Source organism: Hippoglossus hippoglossus, chromosome 1, assembly GCF_009819705.1.
Source record: "Hippoglossus hippoglossus isolate fHipHip1 chromosome 1, fHipHip1.pri, whole genome shotgun sequence".
NCBI lineage: Eukaryota > Metazoa > Chordata > Actinopteri > Pleuronectiformes > Pleuronectidae > Hippoglossus > Hippoglossus hippoglossus.
Window position 1 is genome coordinate 8,849,061 of NC_047151.1, and position 21,498 is coordinate 8,870,558.

The 21,498-nt window shown below is 40.6% G+C and overlaps 1 protein-coding gene across 1 annotated transcript; it reads left to right on the forward strand.

The window, feature by feature from the left end:
• The first annotated feature begins 754 nt into the window (after positions 1-754).
• Positions 755-20,245, forward strand: aspscr1 (ASPSCR1 tether for SLC2A4, UBX domain containing). Its single transcript, XM_034586205.1, has 17 exons — positions 755-859; positions 1,064-1,119; positions 2,171-2,285; positions 5,170-5,270; positions 6,851-6,908; positions 7,000-7,073; positions 7,219-7,777; positions 8,408-8,467; positions 8,682-8,821; positions 9,643-9,724; positions 9,818-9,884; positions 10,227-10,289; positions 11,129-11,181; positions 15,717-15,768; positions 15,902-15,971; positions 16,502-16,689; positions 19,910-20,245. Exons 1-17 carry the CDS (start codon positions 770-772, stop codon positions 19,918-19,920), a joined length of 1,839 nt encoding a protein of 612 aa, XP_034442096.1. The 5' UTR covers positions 755-769; the 3' UTR covers positions 19,921-20,245.
• The last annotated feature ends 1,253 nt before the right edge of the window (positions 20,246-21,498 follow it).

Below are 21,498 nucleotides of genomic sequence, written 5' to 3' on the forward strand. Positions count from 1 at the left end.
GGCGCTCTGAAGCTCAGGCCTCACACCTCTCCATCTGTTGGCACCATGTGTCCTGTTGTCTGTCCGCTCTGATTCCAGCTTTGATCTGATTGGAATCTTTCTGAGGGAAAACAGCCACGATTCTGTACATTTCTTTAAAGGTTGCCTGTCGAGCTGCATATGGCACATCATGTATGAAGTCATCCATATGGGGAACAGATTGGAGATGTTGTTGGCCAGTTTACAGACAGGATCTATCTTTTCTGTCTTGTGTGGGTCAATGTGCGTGAAGGCTTGTTTAGCCAGATTAGCGTGACTACATATATATATATATATATATATATAGAGAGAGAGAGAGAGAGAGAGAGAGAGAGAGAGAGAGAAAAAATCATATATATATATATATGTTAAACTTTTCATCATGAATTAGTTAACTGGACATAGACCAATTTTTTTACATTGATCACAGTCTCCAAAATTATTCTTTTAAAAATAAATAGTAAATAGTTTTCCTTCCTTGGATTGTTAATTTTTTTAATTTTATTGTTGTTTTATTGTTTTTATCCTCTTGTTAAGTAACTTTGTAACTAAGAAAAGTGACATACAAATAAAGATGATGATGATGATTATTATTATTATTGATTGCATGTGAAATCAATGCCTCATCTTACTCCCCTAGAAACATTTTTTTGAATCCATAAAATGTAAGTGAACTGACCCTTTAAATCATTGTACCGGTTTGGAGTCAATAAAGTTTTTTCAAACAAACACTGTGACGTCACGGCACACAATGGCAGCCAGCGGTACAGCTGTGACGATCCTCACTCCAAATGGGAGACGAGAAGCATTTAAAGTGTCTCCAAACACACCGTTACTGAAGGTAACTCGTGTTTACTGCACGTTTCACGTTGTCTGACATTAAAACGTGGTTAAAGTCTGTTCTTTAGTTTCCCAGCGCGCGAACTGTTCTCCTCTGAGCTAGCTTGTTCGGCTAGCAGCAGTTAGCCAGTGACAGATCAGTTTCTGATGAAACCACAACACGTAGCTGCGTTGTGTGATGTACGTTGCTTTGTGTCACCCTCAGGTGCTGGAGGACGTGTGCAGAAAACATGGATTTAACCCGGACGATCACGGTTTGAAGTGAGTGAGGCTGACAGTGGGTTAGTGTAGCTGTCAGAGTGCTGGTACATGAGCTGAATGAGTCCTAGCCTCCAGTCTTCAGTGTGTAATGGACTGGTTGCCTCTTAAAGCTGTATTTCCTGGTTTATATACGTCCACAGCTGCTGTCACAGTCATGACGTGAACAAACACTTAACTTTATGTCCCTGGTGACAGTAAAAATATGTCTCTGTGAAAATGAAACGTTTCTTGTAACCAGATGACCACATTCGTAGTGTTTGTAGTGTAGAGCATGATCAGGCCTAACATTCAGACTGCTTGATTATAGGTAATACTATTGTTTTCTATGTATATTAGCAGCTTATGTGCAATATCCTTTTTTTATATAAGGAAGCCAACGTGTTTTATTCCTTGTCAATAGACTGTGTTATTTTGCTTCATAGCCATGACTGTAAAACAATCCAGTACGTTTTACCTGTTTAAATATCTCTAAGGCAGTGATAGATACGTTATTAAGATGTTAAACCACATGTGTGAACTGAATCAGGTTTAGTATCTCATGTGTGAGATGTTAAGTTTGATAAGTTAACAGCAGTGAACAATAATATGTGAACTCACGTGGCTGCTGATATTTAACCAGTCAAATATATTGTTTTATTGTTTAATAAGCTGTAGGGCCCTGTCTCAAATTATTAGGGCAATTAATTTTGATTTGATTGGTAAGTTAGGTAACAGTACATTATAGTGTAAAGTATGTCAAAGTGTACTTGGACAGGTTAGCAACAGGAAAAAAAACAGACAAACGTGCCTCAAAACATTTAATTTGCAAAGGTGAGATACAACTCAGGACATAGTTTATAAACCTCAAGTCAAACAAAATGCAAAATGTGTTTCTTATTTTTAATGCACTGACCTAACTTGCTCTCAGTGCCTGGATCCTTTTTCTTTTCTTTTTTTTAAGCTTTCAGCAGCTCTAGATGAGAGATATTTGGTTCTTCTGATTATCAAAAAGCAAAAAAAGTATTATATAGTGATGCTCACATATTTCACCTCTGTCATCATCCTACGACAGGTTTCAGAGGACTGTTATCGACCTGACGGTGCCGTTGAGGTTTGCCAACCTGCCCAATAATGCTAAATTGGAAATGGTTACAAGTACAAGGAAACAACCTGCAGCCGAAAGCCAGGTTAGTTCCAATATAATGAGTGTGTGAGTGAGTGAAAGTGAAAGTGAAAGAGAGAGTGAAAGAGAGAGACATGAATCTGGACAGACAGTATGATAGCATGATAGCAATGTCAAATTGTCGCGGCTGACCACATAATAATGATAATAGTAGTAACTGTATTATTGAAGTACAATGTGTAACAGTGTCTGCTAGTCAGAGCACGGAGGTCTGGTTCCTAGGTCTGATTTAGTAAAACATGAAACTGTAAGCTTTCCTCATTAGCACATGTCTCACATTGAAGTGGAGCCATACATAGTCCCTTTGTTAGGTGTCATTTATTAATGTAGAAGTGTCAAATATGTTTGAAATACTGGATTAGTTGACTGTGAGTCAGCATGGACCAGCAAACAAAAGAAAAACAAACAGATACTCTCCAAGTCTCTGAATGCTAATGTAGGGGTGAACAGCATTTTTCCTAAAGACTTACTCACTTATTTGGTGTTTTGATGATGGTGGTGAATAGAATAAAAATGTTATAACACGATTATAGCGACCAAAAATTATCATGGTTATCAACATTATATCAATATTATTAGACTGCAGAAAATGCTTCAAAAGTTGTGTTGTTGAATTATGATTGCTATTATTTCTGTTATTATTCTCTTTCACACACACACAAACACACACTACAGTGTTTCTCCTGCTGAAAAACTTTAAATGTGTAATGGGTGAGTAAGGTCACATGTTAATTACAGCAGCACAAATATGTGAAGTGTAGTTACAAGATTTGATAACTCTGAAAGCTTTAGTTTGTATTGTTAAGGGATGAGCATGTTAGACAGACTGACTAGGATAGTTACCTCCTTTGCTTTCAAAGTGTTTTGAAATGATCTTTCTGCATGTTCTGCAGACAAGGTGACCATCTTCAATCAGGTTTCTTTCAGGACTCTTATAAAAGCAAAATATGATCCAGTTCAGACTTAGTCCGACGCCTGAAAAACATCTGGATTGTTGTAAATGCCTTCCACCATGTTTTCAGTGAATGCTAATAAGCCCACATTACTGGATGCACAGAATTTGGTTGATGTTGAGCAGTATTTTTTTCAAATTTAGTAACTAAACACAGTTTTCATGATAATTTTTATTTGAAACATTTAAGTTTACAACAGGGAATTTCACTGTGAATCCTCAAACTGTTTCATCTGTAGTTAGAGCGCTGTAATGATGTGTTAAGATCTAGTTGCTGTGAAGGCCACTGTGTGTAGATCGCTAGTCAAACCGTGTGCCTACTGTGGAAGCCTCTGCATTCATTTGATTTCTCATTTGTTCTTTTTTTTTTTTTCTGTCTTTATCACAGTATGTTTCGTACTAAATATCACCTATATTGACAGTCACCTAATATATAGTTCTCTGGAGCTTTCACTTTTCACAGAGTTAAATTCTGACAGGTGTGAAGAAACCGTGTATCAAAGTGCAGAGAATCTATGCCACACAGAAACATGGGCACAGGTGCCATGACAGCAGTGTGAGAAAACCATAAATTGGCCAAAACTAAAACCGACCAAAGAGGATGTATCAGTTGGAAAGAAAGGAAATTCCTCTTCTTCAATAACGCACATAATACCCATAATTATCTCTGGGGAAAAACATCCCAGATGATATGTATCCTGCAATTTCAAAATCAATATTGTTCCAATATTTTGGTGTTAGGTCTTTTGTCTGTCTCTGATTTTCATCCAAAAACACTTTGTTGTAGTGAGCTGTAGTTTCCTATGACATCATGGCATCATAATCTGAGCTGTAAAATCACGGCTGGGTTTGATCTCTTGTTCTTATTCATTTAATGGATGGTTGAGTATTGATACCTCACAGATATAATACACTCAGACTTCTCGCCCTTGCACCGTACACATCCTCACACACAGAGTGTTAACGTCAGCCAAGCCGGTGTACGAGAGTGTTTCATGTTTGGCCGTTGACAGCCATGGCGCTCATTTCATCTCTCCCGGTGTGCCGACATGCAGCAGGTTTTCTGTGCTGGACTACATGGTTGCTGAGTAAACACAAACAACTTGTTGAGTGACTCAGACAAAGAAAGAACAACACCAAAAAAAAAAAGAGTAACACCAGGCAACAGACTCTGATGTCTGGGGTTGCTCTTCGTCAGACGGAGACAGGTCCAGATGTGCAGCTAAATCAAGTGTGATTTGCAAAGAATTGTTCTCCTGCATAATTGACTGAGATTGTTGAGCCAAGAGCTTTGAAATAGGGAGTTGATATATAGTGCATTTCCTTTTCTGTGTTTAAGGAAACTTTTTGTCACACAATCCTACAATAAGAAAGGGTTGAGGAGCAGTTTTTTATCCACTTTTCTATTGAGTTCTATTCAGCTGGACATATCTTTGAAATATGTGTGTTTAGCTTTTTTCTTGTTATTTGCTTTTTTATAAGTCATTTCCAGTGAATATTTTTCCATGGTCTCTGTGTAAATGGAATGTCGATGGCACTACATTTTTTTCCCTAGATCTGCCCCTTTGAGTTGCCGTGCGCCAAAATGAATTGGGTTCTTACTTAGAACATGTCCCGTCCTTCGAACAACGTGGAAATCCATTCCGTAGTTTTTGCGTAATCCTGCTGACAAACTAACCCAAAAAAGCATATCCTCTTTGGTGAAGGTTAAAAAAATCTGAAAATCCTTGTGGCCTTGGATTCTTAAACGTTTATGATATAATTCTGGATCAGATCCATTCAGGACACATCTGTCACATCTTTATCACACCATTACAGTTCCTACACACTGGATGTAGTTATGTTAGAGCCGCTGCTCAAGAGATCATTTTGACCTGTGTGTGGTCTATTTTTGTCTTTCACATATAAAATACAGTTGTGGTTTCATATCCCTCAGGTGCGGATTGCTCTTCAGATGGAGGACGGCTCTCGGCTCCAGGGTTCCTTCTCTTGTGGACAAAGTCTGTGGGAGCTGCTCACACATTTCCCTCAGATTAGGTGTGTGTCATGTGCATGTGCAAAGTTTCTGTCTGTCTTTGTGAGGACCAAACTGAGAAAAGGGATTTTCTTCTCAGATAGGTTTGAGGTTTCAAGAGAGAAACAGCAGAGAAGTGCTTTACTCTTCTGTTTTCCAAGTTCAGATGTTTCTTTAAACAATAGCATCAGTGGTTTTAATACAGAAACACAGAACTTACCGTAATAATATAACGATCCTAAGGCTTTACGTGTTGGCCAATAGTTTTCTTAAGTTCAACCTTTCTGAGACCTTTTTTTTTTTGTTTGACATTCTCCACACTACAATTCCCATAAGCCTCAGCACCATCATCACTGCAGTTGACTGATTGCAGATTGTAAAATCATGTTTCACAGTTCTGTGATCCTTTGCTTCAGTTTGCTTTTTTAAGCACAGTGACTTGTCTTTTCTCATCTAAAGAGGTAGTTAACGTCTCACCTCATGGTTGTAGCTCCTCAGACTCATAACCTCAACTTTTTATCAAAGAACCAGATATTTTCTAACTTAGATCTCCATCTTTTGTACTGCTGATCCAACCAGATCTATGACTCACCTGACATTCACTGTGGAAATTGTATGTCTTAAATCAGTGGAGCCCAAAAAGGCTTCAACCATCTCAGTCTCCTTACGAACAATGTTTTGTTCGATCCAATATGCTGATAATATGATTATTATTCTACAACTTCTGTCTATTTTAATAAAATAATTTATCTTAATGATTTTCAGAAAGATTTAAGTAAAAATGTAATACAAAAACGTAAAGATTTTTTTTCAATATTATCAAACTTTCAGTTGACACACAGAGTTTTATGTAATGCATGTAATTAATTTGTGTTTTGAACACTATAGTGTTGTATTATATTTGCCATATTGCAATACATCTTTAGCCCCAGTCTGGTCCTCACAAGGTGTGTGTGTGTGCGTGCGCGTGTGTGTGTGCGCGCGTGTGTGTTTTCCTTGACTTTCCACTCGGCCGGGAAAAGGTGAAGGTGGTCATTGTGCAGGAATGAGTTCAGGCAACGCTGTGTTAGATACCATCCTTTCTTCTCACCACTCCTCTTCTGAAGTTTGATCTTTCCCACACATCACCACTGCTCATTTAAACACACACACATGCAGCTGTTACTCAGTAGTTCCAGCTGTGAGGTCCCAGGTGCTCATATGTCTGTCCAGCCCTCATCTCATCTCTATTAAATGACATCACTCCGTATCCTAATCCTTTTCCAAGGAAGTTACACTTCCATGAAATTAATTTTAGCTCCACACCAGCGTAAGAAAAGCTCTGGGAATGTTGTGAAGCAGAGGGGTAAGCTTAGATGTTTCAGAAACAATAGTAAAACATTTATGGTTCAGTTAGTTTCTACACGAGATTGTGCACACATGGTTTACACATGCAAACAGCATGCCACTGCTACGTATGAGGTTTTGTTGTAAAATCACAGAGATGATTTCCCTCAACAAGAGAGTCACTCCTGGGTTTTGTTTACTCACAGCTTAAGCAAATAAAAATCAATCACCATTAATTTTGACATCTCTTTCTCTTCCTGTCACCAACTTATTCCAGTGCTTCAGGGCTGTCGGAGTCAGGATCCACTCCTGTTTGTGTTTACATGAGAGATGAGGTATGGAATGTTCCTTTAACGCTCTCTTTTCAAGACATGGAACATGGGATTTATGGTAACACAACTGTTTGTGTGTGTGTACATGTTTTAGGTGAGTGGGGAAGAAGCACTAAAGAAGACCACTCTGAAGTCACTGGGTCTCACAGGAGGAAGTGCCATTGTCCGGTAACCTGCTTGTTTTCAATCTTTTACATGCTTTTTGTGTGCTTTTAATAATAATTCATTCAAAAAACAAGTTTGAAGTGGGTTCATATCATGTAAACTAGAGCCCGACTGATTGTGAGTTCATGCTGATGTTTTTCTTTTTAAGGTTTTTACTCAAAAAGGACAAATCTCCTGGAGAGGAAGATGACAGAGAAGCCATTGAAACAGCTGCTATTCCAACCACGCCTGTTGCCAAGGAAACCACCCATAGCACATCATCACAGCCCGATCCTGCTTCATCACATCCAGCGATGTCAACAACAGACGAGCAAGTTAAAAATTCAAGCCCTGATAGGCCAATGGAAACCCGGCCTGTGCCAACTCCTGCCTCTGTCGCAAGCTCACTTCCTGTTCAACAGGAAGTTCCTGTAAAACAGAAAGAGGTTCTGAACCCCCAGGATGCAGTTCGGCCAAAAGTCCCCCCTGTGGAGAGAAGTGTCTCAGAACACGATGGCGAGGAAGCAGGGCCATCAGGACTAAGCTCTCATCCATCTTCTTCCTCATCCTCCGCTCCCTTAGCCCCATTCATCCCCTTCTCTGGAGGTGGTCAGCGCCTCGGGGGTCCAGCGGGAGGAGCAGTCGGACGATCACCGTCTTTGTCCGCTCTGGCAGTGGAGTCACCCAAAGCCAAGAAAGCCAAATCCAGCCACGGTTCGAGCACCAAGGTGAGACTTCTCAGTACAAGAAGAGCAAATCAAGAAAATCTGAAGATCTTGTTTTAGGATGATTTAATACTGTTTTCTGAGCCAATGAGGGCTTATTAACACGTTATTTTCCCAAATTATCTTATTATTTTACAAGTTATCTTTTAAGTGAAACTCGGCACAAAGCTCCTTATTTAAGTAATGAGGTCGATTCCAAAACCAGTAAGAACAATGCAAATATAATCATATCATTTCAGGGTGTGATCCTCTAACAGCATGACAGCCCCATAGCAAAGCAGCAAAATAAAATCATATCTAAAACTGAGCTTAAAGGAAAGATCGTCTAGTTATTAAATTTCTGAAGTGTCATCGCTTATATCTGAGATATCGAAAGATAACTTTTTATTTTTAATAGTGGACAGTGTAGAAATAGACAGGAAATGAGGGGATAGAGTTGTTCCATGCGAATAAAGCTCAGCTTGATACAATATAACTTTAAAAAAATCATTTTCTTTTCCCAATTGACAGATTTATCTAGATTACTTTTTTTTAGGATTAAAAGTTAATATTTGACCTTTGAACACAAAAGACAAAAAAGTCTCCTCACATGTTACAGGGTAAAACTTACAGGCTTTTCTGTTCCTTTCATAGGGTCATGTCACTGCCAACCAGCCAGATGAGGACATGGATCATGGGGAGGAGTTCCTGGAGGTAAACATTTGTTTCAAGTCATAAGTTTCTGCTCTTTAACCTCCTTATCTACTTCTCGTTTTGTGGATTTCCACCTTGAATGGGCATAGATTGATTTTTGTAACTTATTATAATTACAGACATAACCAGGACTTTTCAAGGTGCTTTACATGAAACCATCAGTGTCGTCTTTTTTCAGTCTCCATCCTTTCATTCTATCACTTTCTCTCTGCAGCCAGTGGAGAGGGAGCCTCTCATCTACCACCTGGACTCCATGTCCCGTAAGTCTGCGGACCATAGGGATCTACCCGACGAGTTCTTTGAAATAACAGTGGATGACGTGCGGAAGCGCTTCGCCCAGCTGAAGAGCGAGAGGTGAGGAGGAGGATGTGAATGGAGGTTGTTGACGAAAGGTCAGAGGGCTGTGTGTGATAATCAGTATAAATAATTTCTTGCTGCAGAAACACATCCAGATAAAACATGATCCTGCTCTGTTTGTAACAGATAATTAGTCAGTTTGCTATTTGGTCCTGCGGTGTTTCGTCCATGTATAATCTTTAATTGCAGAATACCATAGCGATGATGATGAGAGGCCATAGGCAGGGAGAGTGTCGGGCATGGCTGTGTGTGTTTTGAAGTTTTTATTTATTGTGAGTTTGAAGTTTTTATTTATTTATGAGAGCTTCTTCAAAACAGATGCAGGCGAGTTTACTCTGGATGTGATTGCTGTAGACCACAGCTGCTGAAACATTGTGTGTGGGTGTTTTCAAGCATGTTCTCATTTATAAGACACCACGCACACTACAAAAGCTTCTAAATATGGCATACAGGGAGCAATTGGTAAGCCTGTTGTGTGTAGACGTTTACCTTCCAGCCATCAACCAAACACCGTCAGGTCGAGACCTCAACGTGTACATCCTTCAATCTCCATCTATATTGACTTAGCTGGCTGCATCATGCCGACGCTACTACTGTTTCAGTGACTACAATTACCAAGGGGGGAATTAAGCCGACCACAGCAATTCATTTCTACCGCCAACACGTACACAGACATATCCGGCCACACACGAGTCAAAGCAGATGAAGAAATATCTACTCTTTCTCCTCTCTGTTCATCTTTTATATTACTGATATTAAAACCTGCATTTGTGTCTCACAGCTCATTTCATTGTAACCCGGTCCGTCTCTTTCTGTAGGAAGGTGTTGGAGGAGGCTCCACTGATGACTAAATCTCTGAGAGAAAACCAGATGAAGGAGAAGATGTACAGATATCCCAAAGTGAGTAAGAGACAAACAAATAACCACAATGTCTTTTGCTTGTGTGAAATGCACCGATTTCAAAATGAACACTCTTTGCCCGTGTGCCTCCAGGTGGTCCTGAGGGTCCAGTTTCCAGACAGGCATGTCCTACAAGGCTTCTTCAGGCCCCTGGAGACAGGTGTGTGCATTTCCTTTTGTGTGTCTGTGTATGTTTGTGTATGCCATGTGGAGAGTGTTCATTTCAGCTGGCTAGCCACAGGTATGGCTGCAATGTTCAAGCTACTTGCGGCCTCCTCACCACATGTATGAGCGCAGCCACACCAGAGTGACAGAGAGACAGAAAGAATGAGACAGGTCTGTAATTCCAGGGATTAGATCCATCTCAGCCCCAACAGCAACACGACAAGCAGCACAACAACAAATTGAAGGGAAATTCCATCAGAAAAATATATTTTTCTTTACTCCACACAGTTTGTTTGTTGATGCACAATGATGCATGTCCCATGTGTTTTCTGTCCAGTTGATACCGTGTGGAGCTTTGTGAAGAGTCATCTGGAGAATCCTCAGCTTAGTTTCTACCTGTGTAAGTTTCATTTCATTTCACAACATCATCAAGCACCAGCATCCACCATGTAGCATCTTTGTATAGGTTTGAACGTGTCATTGAATTATAGTTCTCTCTATTAACACTTTGTCCATTTACAGGATAATCCTGGTTTATTAACTCAGGTCTCAGCTTTGACCATTTTTCTTCAGTTATGATAACATTGCACTCATCAGAATAATTGCTGAGCTGCAGCAAGTAGCAGTCAGATAATTAGTATTAAACAAACAAATCAATTATCCACACTATCAATGAATAATGAACAAATAAATGAATTTGTTGAAAAAATGCCCTATCTCACAATGTTAAACAAAGTAATCTGCACCAGAGCTTACTGGGTTCCTCCCTGGGTCAGGCCCCATCACCAAATTTCATCAAAATTGGTTGAGTAGTTTTTGCGCAATCCTGCCAACAAACAAACAAATGTGGATGAAACCCTAACATCCTTGGTGGATATTATTGCACAGGAAACATTAGGAGGTCAAAGTTGAATCAATTCTCTAATTCAACTTGATTTACTTTAGTGTACAAATATGTGTCAGCGTTTCCACAGTCGACTTGCTATTATTCATTGTTTCCTGAAAAAAGACGTTCAATCTGTTCAATGTTCCTCAGCATTTCTTTTAGATGAGAACTGATCCTATTGTTTTGGGAAACCCTGCAGTTTAACATATTACATGTCTACATCAATAATTTCTGTCCATTTTTTAATAACTATGACAAATATAAATTTCCATTGGTTCTAGGATTCGTGTTCATTAGTAAGAATGTTCCCAGTTTGTAATTAACCCCGTTTTTGCTTTAAAACTTTGTTTCAGTCATCACACCCCCAAAAACCATTCTAGACGACCCTTCAGCTTCACTTTTCCAGGTAAGAGTCCTCACATTGATGTTTGGAGTATGAAGGCATCACTTTACCACATCCCACTGCGTTTTCAAACTAAAACAATCTCTTTCCACACAAGCATTTTTGCAGCATTTCAGTTTTACATCCCATCCGCATGACCACTATCATGCGCTAGGCATGTGCATGCTGGTAAACAGGAAGGCATGTGTGTCCCGCTGGACATTGGAATTGTCACAGACGCTTGAATAATTGTAAAATTCAGAATTTAACCGTACAACAGCTGTTAGCAAAGACAACAGGGTCTGCAAGGCTTGTAACTGATTATCCATGATGTGTTCTACAATGGTAGCCGAGGCTAATGCAAGTTGTTGTGAGTGTCTACTTCATTGTTTTCAAACATCTTAGTTTCTGCCCGTACAGACTAAAGTGCTGCCCTGGAGTTTTCTAACTAAATCAGGGAGCAGCTGTCTTAACGGCTCAAATACTTTGGAGACACCAGGCGTATCTGTAGCAGAGTTGAGGCTTTTTCAGATTGAAACATAGTAATGTGGATGTAGCATCAAACTCCAAAACACAACTATTTGACTCACAGTTTTGTTTTGTTTTTTAACTTGGTCTCCTAAAGGCTATTGGACCCCACAAACATCATGAATACAGTAAAAGAAGTCAATGCATGCATCCACACACACGCACACGCACACACGCACAGACTGACTGTAAAATGTATCTGCTGGTCGCTCTCTCCTCTTCAAAGCCCCAGCACATTCCCATTCTCCCCCTCTTCTCTCGCTCCTACACACTCTCACACTTGTTCCCCCCTCTCTCCACTGTCCTTGACCCCAGCTGGGCTTGATTTTTCCCAGGCTGGCACATGGGGTTAATACAGGCCCCGCTTTGATCTTGGCACGCACGCACACACACACATACATTCAGAGCAATGGGCAGCCTTGATGTTTTGTTGCCTTCGAGTTCAGAGCGATCTGCACAGTTAGAATCGAGAGCAAAGAGATACAAATTAAAAAACATAAAAAGTTGTTCTCTGGCACACGCACACACACTTATAATTTTTCCAGCTTCACAGCAGCTTAATTTGCAACATCACATCAAATTAAGATAAGGGGACAAAGATGCATCAATTTAACTTGAGCTTAAAAACCTATTCATGTCCCGTCAACGTGCATTTGGTCTTTGCTTAAATGCCATAATTAATAGTAACATTGACTGATGCACAAAAGAGCGCTCAAGTCCCACCTTGTTATATCGTGGAACCTGAAGCAGACAAGTGAAGAAGTGGAGGAATGAGGGGGAGGAAGAGAGAGTCGTTTGAAGTGATGTATCGTGTCGATGAAGAAAATTCAGCTCCTCGGAGGGACACAAGATAATGATCGTGAAAAGCTCACTTTGAAATGTTTGTTAGTGTGTGTGTGTCCTTCTGGTGCCACCATTTCTGAATCCAATCTGATGCTGTGATGTAAGTCATCTGTCGCTTTGTTTTTCATGTTTTTGTCCCTTTCTGAACCCTCCGTGTCTGTTTTTCACTACACGCCCCTCTCCTGTACCCCAACTACACCACCACTACTATCCCTCGCTTGTGCCCGAGCCCCCCTCCACCCCTTCCGTCGTCACCACCATGTCTCTGTCCATTAGGGACTTAAAAGCATTAAATTGCATAAAAACTAAATCTTTATTCCACTTGGTGTCATGTCGTGCACATACACTTTCGTCTGGCTCCATTTCCTCATCAATACATCAATCTCTGACACACTCAAAGAATCTTTTTTTTTTTTACATAAAAACACATGCTTATGTACTATGTCTGTCTCTCACTCACTCACACACACACGCACATACACACACACTCTAATCACTTTGTATCATGTCAAGAAAGGAATGTTTCCCAACCCAGAAGCCCTTTGATACCAGGCGTCCCCTCCCTCATCCGTCTCTCCCTCTGTCCTCCATCAGGATTTGCTCTGCCTCGTTTTCTTTTTCTCTCTTCATTCCTCTCTTATATATTTTTCATGCTCTCTCTCTCTTTCTCTCTCCCCCTCTCCCTCTCTCACACAGACACAGACACACACACACACTCACACACAGATCTTGTCCTGCTGCCCTGTCGTATCCCGACTGGAAGCGTGGCTGCCAGAGTTATCAGGATTGCAGGAATGTCCGTAGTTTCACTGTAACACATTGTTTCCTGCTCACAGGACTGTGATAATAGCAATTAGGCCAGCACGTCCCAATTTAGCCACCAGTTAGTGAGGGTAAGGGGGGACAAAGACAGAAAGGACAGCGTGCGTGCATGCATGACAGGTTGTGGCGGAGGGTAAACCCACCTAATCCCAGCCACAGTCATACCTTCTCTTTTTACACTGCTGGTTAGAAACAGTGTGGGGATAAGATTCGTGGAAAATGTTTCACCGGCTTTACAGTACCAACGACTTCTGATGTTGTCGGCCGACAAGACAAATGATGCTGTAGCTCACCGTCACCAGCAGCTCCCATGTATTAGGTAACTAAGCTAACATTAGATCCAGGAGATGGTTCCAAACGCAGGCTCAGGCCGGCTTTAATGTTTCAAGCCAACTGATTTAGAGACAGGAATCTTGTAAAAGTTGTCTCTAATGAACACATGAAGGCTTCATATGTGATAGTGTTAGAGAGCAAATCATTTGACATTCAGCTACAAGCAAACATCTGGCTTTTTAATTGATAAATTATCATAACATTGAAAAAATTATTGTAGAACCATGTGAGATTATACCATGATACCACATCCAAGAGGGTTATTAAGTCTTGTGTCCGCTGGTGTTCTCGAGCAGAAACTAACTCAACAGCTCATGTTTGACATCTGTTGAAAAGCTGTTAAAAAGTGTTTTATCATAAAGGTCTGAAAGAGCAGAGGACGACTGCACCCGGCGAGAAATCAGTTCAGTTTCTGTCGATTCACTTGATGTTTAGAGAAACAATTAATCCACAAATATTTTCCGGTCCAAAAAGGACTTTGTCTCATAATAAACTGACCATCTTTGGGGTTTGCACTGTTTATCAGACAAGCACAAGTATTGTGAGAGTTTTGTTGCTGGCTTCAGGAAACTGACAGTTATTTTTCACAGTTTTTTATTATCTTTGATCAATTGAGAAAATAATTAGCAGATGAATCATTAGTTGCAGGTCTGTCACAGATTATACAGTATATCTTAGTCTGTGTAAACTGCTAACATGAGGTCATCAATCAAACCCAAAAAAAGATACATGGGTGAAGTTTAATACACAGTTTAATACACAGTTTAATACACAGTTTAATACACAGTTTAATGCACAGTTTAATGCACAGGGACTCAGGGGCAGGTGCCTGTTTTGTAAAAGTGACAAATCAATGTCCAGAGTGTCTGTGAGAACCATCATTGTATTGATTAGGTAATAAACATCAATATAAAACATGGCAATGTTTCCAAATGTTAAACGGTTTGTGTTTTATACAGAGATTTTGTTGTTTTGATGACCACTCAAAGCACTTAACATGACACTTTTGCCATTTATACAGTATATACAGTGCAGCACTTTCTCTATCACACATCACTCACACCCTGCTGGCACAGCCATCAGGGGCAATTTGTGTTTCAGTGTCCTGCCCAAGGACCTCTTGGTTAGTGGACGACCCGCTCTACATCCTGAGCCACAGCTGCCCACATGCTAAGATGTTGTTATCAAACCCTTATGATAGAAATCTAATGAAGCCTTGACATATTACAGTGTAACCACAAGCTATAAATCCAAATATAATACATATTCAACAAAATATATAGAATTTAAATGGCTATATTTATATGTGATTTATAGTAAACATCATCATGAGGCCTATTTGTTCTAAGGTTGTTTTTACATCATGATAAAATATTTTAACTGGAAGAAAATGCAAAAATGCAAAATGCAAAGAATTTGAGCTTTGTCCCTGGCCACACGGTGACCACCAGCTGAAACCTAGTGTTTGTATTAACCACAACATTTACTCAACATTGTGCTTCTGCTGACCTGATAATCTGAATGTGTGCATGAGCAGGAGATGAAGTTGTTCTTAGAACCAGTCTTGTTTGTCTGCTCTCTGTTTAAATCAGACATGTGCCCCTCTTGCCTGCCTGTCTGTCTGTGGTTCTACCTCATAATTGTACGGTTGATAATATCAGCCTGCGACTGGTCCATTATAACCATTAAGACTATCACTGGAGAGGAGTGTTGTGCTTGAGGGGTGAAAGTGTTTTCACAAACCATTTGATTGGCGCTCATTTTGTGGTTTTGCTTCAAAGAACCACGGTTTCTGCTTCAGATCCCCGAGCAATGAATCATCCTCAGAAATCAACTTGACTTTGTCTTGGATGTGGCGGCGGCACTTGGTTTGTGTGCAGCAGGAGCCACTTTTGTTTGGATTTTTCTGTGTTTTGCAGAAATTGACTTGTGTGCCAAACATTTTTGAAGGCTTCTGTTCATTTCTCCTCCTCCTCTCTCTCTCTCTCTCTCTCTCTCTCTCTCTCTCTCTCTCTCTCTCTGTCTGTCTGCAGGCCGACTTGTTTCCTGGTGCAGTGGTTTACTTCGGCTCCGACGATAAGACAGGTCTTTAATGGGGTCTCTTTTCTTCTTTTCTGTCACATGCTGATTTGAATTAGATACTGGAGTATTACAGAGGAATGTAATATAATAGAACAATAGCTAACGTTGTGTTTGTGCCTGTTTGTTTCCTCCACAGATTTTTACTTAAAGAGGGAACTCCTTCAATCCTCTGTCTCAGCCTTGCAAGCAAATGAGACCATTGCGAGGTATGCATTTCTAAACGAGCGCCTGGCCATGTGTGTATATTTATATTTTTAAAAATATATAAATATATATTTATATATGCACTTGTAGCCTGCGGCAACCGGCCTATTTTCCTGTCACAAAGCTGTCATCATTGGAATGCCTTTGAGGTTCTGCCTAAACAGCAGGTGCCCCTATGCACCCTCATTTCCTACACACACACACACACACACACACACACACACACACACACACACACACACACACACACACACACACACACACAGTTTTCCACTCCTTCTAAAGATAGAGCCTATTTCCCTAAAGTGACCCCCCCCCACCTGTCGTCCTCTTGCTTCTTTAACAAGGTCATCACTCCTCCTCGCTTTTAGATCTTTATCTCACTTTGTTATTTGATTTCTGGCTCAGCTCCTCTTCCAAAAGATAATGCTGCTTTAAATACTTAAAGAAAACAAAAAAACATCCTGCATTTCTCAAAACTGTCCTGGTGACACTTGTCCACCTTTTTCTTTATCCCTTTTTTCTACCTCAGCTGCATGATCCAGTCCCCGACACCCTCCTCCAGCTCTGTGGACTCAGAGGAGCCGCTGTCCCCTCCTGAGCAGACGTCAGACACCAGTGGGTCCACAGAGGATGAGCGAGACCCTTCCGCACCCACCCAGGCGGCTAAAACAACCAGATCTGACCTGGGCAAAGTGCCCAAGTGGCTCAAGCTTCCAGGTGAGGACAGGACAGGTGATGTTACATGTTGACATGTGGTTCTTTGCCAGCTCGTGTTCACACTGTTTCTTTTTCCAAAGTACGAGGTGTAAACAGGAAGTCATATGAGTGTCAGACCACACCAAGTCAAGTCACGTCTCGCCACGCCATGTTAAATATGGCGCATGGTCCATTTCTGTAGTGAAAGCGAGAGATGTTTTTTTTTCATTTATTTCCTCTATAGCAGAAAAACATCTCACACAAACCTTCATACTAGACAGCAGTAACACTTCTATACCTGACTACATTACACAAAATATATAAGAAGAGTTGGCCGACAAACAACCCATAATGCAACACACACTCTGCTCTCAGTAAGAGTTGCTTTATTGAGAGATTCACAATTTAAGTTCCTGTCCTGGCATTAATTAAACCCCTTGAATGTGAAAAAAAGTCTTTGTACCTCAAATTATATCACATTTAGGAGTTCATTTTTTCCCATGAAATTAATGATATAAAATGGTTTGTTTAAAACTGTCCCCTGGTAAAATATTTGGAAAATGCCCATGTGAGAATACAGCAGGAACATTTCTGGGAAATTCTAAATGAGGGAGTTGCCGTGTTGATGATGTTTCTGAGCGGTGATGGACACGGAAGTTGAAGAATACAAATATAAAGAGGAGCCATTCAGGAAGAAGACGCAGACAAAAATATCAATAATGAACATGAGATTTTAGAGTTTTTGGAATGAGGGCTCATGTCGGTGTTAATGTGCTGTAAACAAAAACAAGTGCTTTCCGCGGTGGAGCTACCCAGCCATGATGGTAACTGCTTATTTCACTTATGTCTTACTCGTGTAGAGAAGTAACACGGACATGTAGACAAGGTTCAGGGGTCAAATAGTTCAAGTGTTTGCTCTGCTTTCCTTTTCAACCTCAAACAAACTGCACCAGACCGGAGGACCCACCTTTTTCAGGCGTTCTCCTTCCTGCTGTTAAGTCTGCACCCCAGTTTGATTGACAGCTTTCCCACCAGCCCAAATAAATCAAACATAACAAAGAAGTAAACACACCAGACCTCATTTGAACCGCACAAAACTCATTAGCTCTTAAAACACTCGTAGACACACAACAGAAACAAATTTATCATCCCTTCATCTTTCCTCCTCACGGATCAATTCTGTCGAGAAAGAACAGAAGGCTTTTAAACCACACGATTCTTGTCATGGTAAAAAAAAAAAATAACACGCAAACCCCAAAACCACAGTTCATGAGAAAAAGCCTCTTGAAAGCAGAATTCTTCGTGACTCAGAAGATAAGGATGCGTGTTTGGATGAACAAATTAGTTCAGATCGCCATCCCCTGCGGCCCAGGACACCACTACAGACACTCGGAGCCCAGGGAGAGATCTCACTGCTCTGGCCACATCACACAGCACGAGCCCCTGTGGTCTGTTCAGGCACGGTGCTGCTCTGGTGTTCTATTGTAGCGTTTCTGGTAGTCGCCACTATTGATGGTTTTGTTTATAATATTGCTCAATTTGCCGTGTGTGTGTGTGTGTGTGTGTGTGTGTGTGTGTGTGTGTGTGTGTGTGTGTGTGTGTGTGTGTGTGTGTGTGTGTGTGTGTGTGTGTGTGTGTGTGTGTGTGTGTGTGTGTGCCTCTTAAGAAAGTTGTGGTTGCTTTTTCTTTCATGAGGAAAGTTAAAAGGAAAAGGCTGAGGGGGGGTTTGAATCTGGAATGACGGACTTCACGTGTGGAACCCTGCGGATGACACACACACACACACACACACACACACACTCACACACTCAACAGACTTCCACACACTATCTGAGACTGTTTGTCCTTCCCTGAAGTTGTCCTGCAGTGTAACCTGTGTTAAATGATCTGCCCGAGAGTGTTGATGTGCACTGGAGGATTTGAGATTTGAGCTGATACACTCCCGTTCTAGGACCATCTGCTGACCTTCTGGCAAAACCAAAAAAAAGCTCCTTATCTTCCGAATAGAACTTTCTGCTCCTTCCTGCATTATGATGATGGCTATTGTGTGTGTGCTGTGATGACAGGATTTATTACATCGCGTGTTGCAGTGGGTTTTTTGAAAAGCAGCCGTCTCTGGATGATACAGTGCTTGTTTTCCAAATGATTTTTAATGGGTATCCTGTGTCAGTGTTTCAAATTCAGTACGGATTATGAAGCAGCACGCAGAGTATATACAGGATTGTCCTGTACCATACAGTGCATACAAGAAGTATAAAAGTTCCTGTTGAAAATAGCTGTTTCTTTTGTATTAAACACATGTCAGAAGTACGACAGAAGAGTATTAGGGCCACTTAAAATGAAACTAATCAAAGATTGCAAGAATTAGTCATAATTATAGGCTTCCTGAAGTTACTCTGAAGTAAAGGTTTCACTAATTCCAAAATAGTTCATCTGTTGGCTCCTCAGCTCCATGTCATCATAAATATCAGGACTTTGAACAGATTGTGCAATAAACTGTGTCTATTCTGAAGAAAGAGCTGCACAGTGAATTAGTGGAAATGTGTCTTATATGGAAGAGGAAATGTTTGGTGGTGTAAGACTGAGGATTATTGTTGGTATTCAAAGGGGTTTAATAGTTTCTCAACAAACAATGAGATTGGTTCAAGATTTTTGATCCCGAAGGAGTTGATGTCTGGCAAGCGCAGGTTCTCCTTGCTGCTTATTTCCTAAGAGAATCTTTTTTTCTTTAAATTACGAGTGTATTTTTGTAATATGACTTTTTTCTTATTAAATCTCAGCATTATTCTGTTAATCTCAGATTTGAATTTTTTCCAAATTACCCTGATACTCCATTGTACGGAGGAGTTTATTGTATAAAAAGACATTGGCTGGATGCAAACAATTTAGCAGAATATGTGGCCATTGTCCATGCAGAGATCTCTGGTTTCTAGCTAATCTACAAAGAAGTCATGTCCTGGTATGATTCCTCCATCCATCCATTATCTATAGCAGTTATCCTTTTGATATTTGGCGAGAAGCAGGGACACCCTGGACAGGTCGCCAGTGTATCACAGGGTCAACGTACAAGACAACCATTCTCACTCACATTCACACGTACGGTCAGTGTAGAGCCTCCAATCAACCTAACCCCAATCTGCATGTTCTGAGGGAGGAAGCTGGAGGAGACACGCAGACACAAACCCTACACAGAAAAAAACCCTGTAATGTTTATTCATTTGTGTTTGTTTTTCCTGCACAGGTAAGAAGTGAGCCTGTGAGGACCGACCACAGACGTCTGACGAGCTCTGCTTTGCAGGCTGAGAAAAGCACTTCCACCTTTGCTGCGATTCTGAAAACGGCTCAACATTGTGACAACAGTGGACTTAATCCTGACGCCTGCGCTTAATAGTTTTTCATAAAGTCAAAGTAATGAACTGAATGTCTGAGTGATAAAGAGAAATTGCCATGAAGTTTTTGATGCTGTTTCATTCCGGTTGAGCGTGCTGAAGAGGCTGCTGTTATTCAGCAGCTGAAAACATTACAAAGTGAATAAAAATTGTTGAAGTTAAATGTGCCTCATGTTGTCTTACCTTGATGTTTAAAGTTAGATTTATTCTTGACAAAGAAAATATCACCTTAAAGGTCCAGTGTAAAAAATATAGTTGAAAGGGATCTATTTGCAGAAGTTAAATATAAAATAATCCTAGTGTGTTTCATCTGAATTGTACAAATTGTTGTTTTCTTTACCCTAGAATGGGCCCTTTATATTTAAATACTATATATTCACATCTGGAGCGGGACCTCTCTACGGAGGCCACCATGTTTCTCCAAACTGGACAAACTAAACACCCTTTGTCTGACAGCTGAAGGCAACAACAGGTTCTCTCTCATGTTTGGAAGGGGAGCTTGAGGTGAGGGGTATTCAGCTGCAAGATGCAACTTCACCACTAGATGTCACTAAGTTCTACATACTGAAACTTTAAAGCAGCTTTCCATCAAATTGAAATCTTCATTGGTAGAAATTGATGTTAAAAAGATGGAGCAAGATGGTAGCACCTATATCTGAGATATTTTAGTTTTATTATTGTACAACAGGAGGAAGTGGAGATCTGTCGTCCATCTTTATATACAGACAAAATGCTGTTCATTTACATTCATTGAAGATTATCAAAGGTTTTTTCTCTTGCTTGTTCAAGGTATATAAGTTCCGTGCTGATATTTGGGATGTAGAATAAGCAGATGAAATAAACATTTCCTAATGCCGTACTGTAGTTACTACCCTCTACTTTAGGGTTGTATAAATAGAATATATGAATTTATATACACAAACTGCTTAGATTACCAGGACAATGAGGAAAAGTATTTAGAAAATTTGATCTCAAAAAGTTTCTAATATGCGAGGTTATGTCTGAAATGGGTTTTGCAACTTCAACAGAGGCATCGTGTGTGTGTGTGTGTGTGTGTGTGTGTGTGTGTGTGTGCGCGTGTGTGTGTTTGCAGCATTAAAGAGCTGCTCAACATTTTTCAGGTGCCTTCCTGGATCCATGGCGACCACAGCTTTGATCTAACACAATGCACCTCATGGTACACACATCTCACATGCCCCAACTGATCCGGGCACCTAAAGGTAACAGTCAACAAGCAGCATGTGGCCATAGCTTCACAGGCTGTCACCATCACACACAACGAAACACGTTGCTGCCCCTCATTCACTCTTTTTATCGTGGAGGGACTTCAAAAAGAGGCCCAACACAGAGGGGAGCAGGACTCTCTCTCCATCTGTGTGTGTGTGTGTGGTGGGAGCGTGAGGGAGGAGTACATTCCATCCACTTGTCACACGCACACTCA